This window comes from Salvelinus fontinalis, chromosome 33, assembly GCF_029448725.1.
Source record: "Salvelinus fontinalis isolate EN_2023a chromosome 33, ASM2944872v1, whole genome shotgun sequence".
In the NCBI taxonomy this organism is placed as follows: domain Eukaryota; kingdom Metazoa; phylum Chordata; class Actinopteri; order Salmoniformes; family Salmonidae; genus Salvelinus; species Salvelinus fontinalis.
Window position 1 is genome coordinate 39,734,132 of NC_074697.1, and position 6,860 is coordinate 39,740,991.

Consider the following 6,860-nt stretch of genomic DNA (forward strand, 5'->3'; position numbering starts at 1 on the left):
TGATATCATGTTACTATTTTGATAGACAATAATAAGATGCACTGTTATCCCTGTTAATTATAATATTACAACAAATAACATCATACCATTATTATTATTAATATCATAATTATAAGTATTAATATTGTTATTATTATTACTACAGAAAGATGAATAGTAAAAGAGGGAGTATGTTGGGGATCAGTAGAGGGTTTAATAGAGAACAACGCGGCCTTTATGTCGTTTTAATCCTGCTTGTACACCCACCCCACCCCCACCCCACCCCCAGCCCTTTCCATCCCTTGAATTTCCTCACTCAGACTACATCGCCCAATTACTTCTGTGTTTTAAAAGCGGTGTAAAATGTATGAAATGTGCTCTCCCCAAACAAGACAATAGATTCGATACGGATGTACTCTTCTGATAGCTATCAAGCTTTCCCTGACAGTGCAGCACTGCTATTCAACTCCTAACGGTCCTCTTCGTCTCCAGGAAAATGACTTCAACAGAGTTGCTAGCTTGTCCTTTTGTCTTTAACAATTCAAAACGGACTCTTATAACACACCAAACGTATAGGCTACTCCGAAATATTGAGTGACCCATCTATTTAATTTCACAATTTAACTTTCACGAATGAGTGTGCAATTGTATGTTTTGGTTAAGTGGATTGGTAGGCTATGCAGTTACTGTACGCTTTAATTCAAAATTGTTATACCAATGTTTCCCCTTTTAACTTGAATGTGGATAAAGGAGATTTGAAAAATAACCGTGTAAGTCAGTTTGTCTCGCCAGTGTTCCATTTGGTTTGTGTCCACCTGTTTGTTCCTTATCCTACACATATCAAACCGTTGTTTCATTTGACTGGATGAATGTCCATCAAATCCAACAAAGTGCAAAGTGTGTATCACGACATGGAGAGAGATAAAGAGAGAGCGAGAGATACAGAGAGAGAGAGATGGAGAGAGAGATAAAGAGAGATGTAGAGAGAGAGAGAGAGAGAGAGAGAGAGAGAGAGAGAGAGAGAGAGAGAGAGAGGGAGAGAGAGAGAGAGAGAGAGAGAGAGAGAGAGAGAGAGAGAGAGAGAGAGAGAGAGAGAGAGAGAGAGAGAGAGAGAGAGAGAGAGAGAGAGAGAGAGAGAGAGAGAGAGAGAAAGAGAAGAGAGAGGGAGGGGTCAGAGTCTACTCGGCGCAAAAACTTCACTCTAATTAGCCAACTTCTTTCTTGGTTCGCTCAGTTCCGCGTTCTCACCCCAGCTTATCGCCACTCACTGGAAGCACGACTCGATCCTCTTTGCTTCAACAGACAGGCTCGAGCTCAGTCCAGGGAATGCTAGATCTGACACGGGAAGAATAAGGAACAATACCTTCCCTTCTTGACGCCGATGCGCACTTCGAAAGCGCACGTCTTGGATTGAAAGGTTCATCACACTTAGAACGGTGATCATACCACTGGCTAGTGTGTTTAATTGTTGGTTTCAGGCTACTTTGTAAGTGAAATTGAAAGAATACACCGGCAACACAATACATATTGAATAGATGTGCTTTGACAGAGCTTGATCAACAGGTGTGAAGGCAGCAGAACACGGAGTATCGGCGCCCTGAACCTGCACTCCTTACCAGCGAGTATTACTGTAGCCTCAAAAGTTGGCAAAATACTGCGAGAGGGTCAGAGACAAAGGAGGAAAACAAAACAAAAAGCCGATCGGCATTTATAAAGAAAAAGAAGTGATAGAGAGAAAGAGAGAGAGGGAGGGACAGAGAGAGAGAGAGGAAGAGAGAGAGGGACAACCCTTGGAGAATAGCAGAAGACCCGGCCCCCGGCCTGAGTGTAAGAGAGAGAGAGGGCGAGGGAGCGTTTTAAAGCCGGCACAGGCATGATGTCCTACATTAAGCAGCCTCATTACGCCGTGAACGGGTTAACTCTGTCTGGTCCTGGCATGGATCTACTACACTCTGCCGTCGGATACCCAAGTAAGTCATATTTGTAACTTTTTCATGTTTTAGAACTGTTTGTCTCAACAATTGCCTGAATTCCAAGCGGTACTGATACATATCCATGAGCAACGAGTTCGTAAAGGGAACAGGGCACAACAATCCCCCATTATGTTGTTTACGTTCTTGTTGTTAGACTTATGACAGCGAGTTGTGGATAATATATAGTCATACTACGGACACCATGTCTTATTCTTAGCTGATGCCACATTTTGAGGGTAATCAATAAACTACATTGTTTCAAATGGAAATTCCTTATTGCGCACATACAACCAACCATGTTTGTATTTTTAAAGATATGGTCAACGTCCATAGTAACTTGTTTCAAGGGCCTTGGAGTAAAATGCCAGTTTTAAAATGAGATGACCTATATACTTCATGTGTAAGTGGTAACAACTATTTGTATGAAAGGAAATGCAGATGTTTTATTTTTGATTGATCCAGGGCCATACGTTATAAACACCAGTCTAATTCACAAAGACCTGTAACTCTAGATATTTGAGGTTCCTGTCAGTTGTGTAATCAAGAGTTATAGAGCTCTACCTTCATGTGAAAACATTCATGTTTCATCAAGATACATTTCTTCCCTTTATCGGACGTATTTTATTTAGTGTTTGTTTATGTTTTATAAAGCCACAGTGTTTAGCTGAATTAATCTATAATGTGAAGAGATATGAGAAAAAGATAGAACACTCGAACATTAAATAAAACACATTTGTAATAAAGGGAAATATATATATATATATATATATAGCCTATATATAGGCTAGAGACATATATTTATTTTCTATAACATTGGAAACAAAGCACTCATGAATATACAATACATGTTTTAATAGAGAACATCATATATGCTTCAGTATAAGTACTTATTAGTAACATTATATTACACGAAATTACACGAATTCAGTTCTAAATGAGCCTAATGGAATTTAGACTATTATTTAACTTGGCAATTTGACAACATTTTTACACCAAACAAGTGATTCACAGTTCGTTCTTCCGTTCTATTTTTCTCTTGTTCCATTTGAAAGCATTTTGGCCAAGGGGGAAAAGGTTCCCAAAACCAAATATATGATGAGTTAACGAAATATAATAAAAAAATAACTTTTGTGTGTGTGTGTGTATTTTAGACATCCCCAGAAAGCAGCGTCGGGAAAGGACCACGTTTACGCGCGCGCAGTTAGACATCTTGGAGGCACTGTTTTCCAAAACGCGCTACCCCGACATCTTCATGAGGGAAGAAGTGGCCCTCAAGATCAACCTACCAGAGTCTCGTGTACAGGTAATAAGCAGGATATATATACTTCCATGCATAAATGCCCACCAGAATTGGTAAAATGATCTTGCAAAAATGAAAGTGTGGGTCAAATGTCTATTTACAAAACGTCAGTGATTGTTTGGCCAGAATGGGAGCTGAGTTGTCTGAGAACTCAACACGTGCTCCTCCACAGGTATGGTTCAAGAACCGCCGTGCTAAATGCCGCCAGCAGGCGCAGCAAAGCACGGGCCAGTCTAAACCTCGTCCACCCAAGAAGAAGGCCTCTCCAGCCCGAGAGGCCAACTCTGAGGCCAGTGTCAACACCAACGGGTCCTACAGTCCAGTACCCCCTCCCCTTGGCACCGCCATCACCCCCAGCTCCAGCAGTGCCAACGCGACCGTGTCCATTTGGAGCCCTGCCTCCATCTCCCCGCTGCCAGACCCCCTGTCAGCCTCCACCACGCCCTGTATGCAGCGCTCCTCTGCCTACCCCATGACCTACACCCAGGCCCCGGCCTACACCCAGAGCTACGCAGGCTCGTCCTCCTACTTCACTGGCCTGGACTGCAGCTCCTACCTGTCTCCCATGCACTCACAGCTCTCCGCCACCGGGGGCGCCCTCAGCCCCATCACCTCCATGGGCGGGCACCTCGGCCAGTCCCCTGCCTCTCTGTCTTCGCAGGGCTACACAGCCGCCTCGCTGGGTTTCGGGGCCGTCGACTGCCTGGACTACAAGGACCAAGCTGCCTCCTGGAAACTCAACTTCAACGCAGCTGACTGCCTGGACTACAAAGACCAGAACTCCTGGAAGTTCCAGGTCTTGTAGGTGGGAGGAGGTAAGGAAGGGACCAGCCAGGAGAAGCTCCCATTCCACTCAGTGTTAAAGACTTGGACAAATAGATGGTCAACTAATCATTTCAGTCCATGAACTCAATGACTGAGAAAATGTCATTCTTTTTTGTGTTATGGAAAGCAATGTGGAAGCAGATTCACAGATGTTGGGCTTTGTGATTTTCGGGAAGGTGACAAGAAATGACAGACCACATCAATATTGTTAAATCAATGATATCCAATTAATACAGCATTATCAACGTGAGGATGCACAATCAATGGGACATTGACATAATAAAGTTAGTCATATAGAAGTGATGACAAACAAATCGACGTGTAAAAAGATAATTGAGATACTAAAATTGAGAACTGATTTTAAAAAGGAATACATACCACACGATTGAAAGCAATACCTGTAGAATTAAATTGTATACATTTATAATTTGATGATTACATTTCTAAAAACAGCATAATTAACAAAGGTCCATTCTTGTATGCCATAATCAGGGTTTTGAGGACCAAATGAATAGAGATTTGCAATTTGAAGGCTGGATGAAGTATCAATTTGATGGAGAGAACGAACAATTGATTTAAAAAAAGGAAAAAAAGGATATTAAATATTGGTTGCAATGGATCCCATTGGTCAGGTAGCTTATAGTCAACCCCAAGTTGATTTCTGAACAGATCTGTTACTCCTTTAGTGGTCTTGTTGTGCTTAATGGTAACTGAGAATTAGAAAGGAAAAGTGGAATTCCACCCCCAAGATGGGTGGGCTGGCCTTGACTTTAGACCAAATTGGATTCAGTGGTTATTTTTGTCATTACTTCAGGACAATTGAAAGTTGTGTACATTGTAATGAAGAAAATGACTCTGCCTTGAATTTGATATTGAACAAACAGAGGGATTTCCAGCAATAGGCGAAGCCTGACTCCAATGGGGACAATGTTGTTTTCTTTTTCCCTCTGTCATTTGTTTATGGTTTATTTTTGTTATGAAGCTGCTTTTCCTATTTGGTGAATTGAGAGATCCTGGAGCCAAACAGACACACAGACAGACAGACACACAGACGTGCATGGGTGTCTCCATAAGCAAGAGGGGATGGGTAAAGCAAGGATAACCTTTGGTACTGTCAAGTAGAGACCATAGGCTATTGTTGTATCATTTTACCCAGTAGCTTTGAAGGGAGGGGACCCTCGGCAGACAGTGTGTTAGAGTGAAGGGGGGTAAAGGGGGGGGGAGCTGGGTTAGGGTGGTCGGGTCAGTAATAGACCTCTTAATCTTTGAGCACCAATCATGGAATGAATCACATCTGGGCACAAGGCATTCTGGGATATGCAAGGCTGACAAATGTGTAGCCTTTGTGTTTTTATCCCACTCTTTGTTTGTTGGGCGGGTGGGTGGTGGGGGGGTTTGATGATTACTTCACCAGTACTTAAATACTACATTTCCCCTTAATGACTTAACTAACCCTGTTGCCGAATATACTGTTACAATGAGATATTTGCAGGAGAGAAGACTCAACAGTAGAAAGGGAAGGGTCTGGGCATGATTGCGCTACCCTTGCACAGAAAGCATGGAGCATCTCTCAGTTGTTACCTGTAAAGGAGCGAGGGCTACCATTTTGTGTTGATGTATCGTTTCATCTTTTTGTATTAGAGTATAACATATTATCTTTCTTTAAATTTGTGAGTCCTTTGAAGTAAAATTGTGGTAATTTGTTTGAAGTTAATATGATCATTATTACTATAATTATTATTATTATTAATTCTAAAGCTATTATGAATATTGCTACTATTCTGTTTATTTTGTTATTTTTGTAAATATTAAACTTGACTTGAAAATGCAATCATGTCTGGTACCAACAATGTGTTACACAGACACACCATGGAAATTTCTAGAAGACTGGCCATTTTAATTGTATTTTTTTCTGTTTTCTGGTCTCTTCTTTTCTGAACAATGTTTTTCAAACTCAGGGGTTTATCCAATAAAGTTAGTGGTGATAGCATACAATGCTCTGTATACTTCCTGATCATCCACATTCATTATTTGCATTCTATGCTTTTATTTCTGGTACGAATGACTCCCCCTCTTTAGTATTAGTATATCGGACATATCTCCTGTTTGTTTGCCCACCCCCGACTTCTACATGGGATAGCTATTGAGTTTTAAGACATTAAACAACTGAAGAAAATCTAAGTGGTCATTGTGTTTTGTGCCAGTACCCTGTTCCAGTACCCTGAGCCTCACAACAGGCTAAAAGACCAACTGGTGGTTGATGGATACAGTACTACTAGCAGGAGTACTATAACTTTATTATCCAAGAGAGAAATTGCTTTGCAGCGAAGAAAATAACATTTAATCAAAGACCAGTATAGTCAAAGATTATCCCTGTACAATGATTACATCTAGTTCATGTGCTGAAAAACTCATTCGCCACAGATCAAATCAAATATGCGACATTCCTCTTTTAAAACTGCTACATAAATGCTTGCATAATAACCACGTGCATAAAAATGGGCCCAACAAAGTAATAAAACAATCCTATCAGTGTGCAATGAACAGCAGCAGTCCAACTTCATTGTACACTTTAGTGGCACTTAATCATCCAACCAATAAGAATGAAGCAACTGCTATTATGCTTTTAAGATCGCATGCCTCTCCTAGATCCCTTTCCCACATGTGTTATCCTGTTGTATCCCTGTATCCCTGCAAAGAGAGCAGGAAGTAAAGTATCTATCGTACATACACAGAGTGGGATTGAAAAGTGACGTCCGGGGACACTACTCTAATCCATGCAA

General features: G+C 41.2%; 1 protein-coding gene across 1 annotated transcript; it reads left to right on the forward strand.

The window, feature by feature from the left end:
• The first annotated feature begins 1,232 nt into the window (after nt 1-1,232).
• On the forward strand, nt 1,233-6,253 carry LOC129832247 (homeobox protein otx5-like). The gene is made up of 3 exons (XM_055896177.1): nt 1,233-1,949; nt 3,104-3,255; nt 3,425-6,253. Exons 1-3 carry the CDS (start codon nt 1,853-1,855, stop codon nt 4,055-4,057), a joined length of 882 nt encoding a protein of 293 aa, XP_055752152.1. The 5' UTR covers nt 1,233-1,852; the 3' UTR covers nt 4,058-6,253.
• Nucleotides 6,254-6,860: the final 607 nt, after the last annotated feature.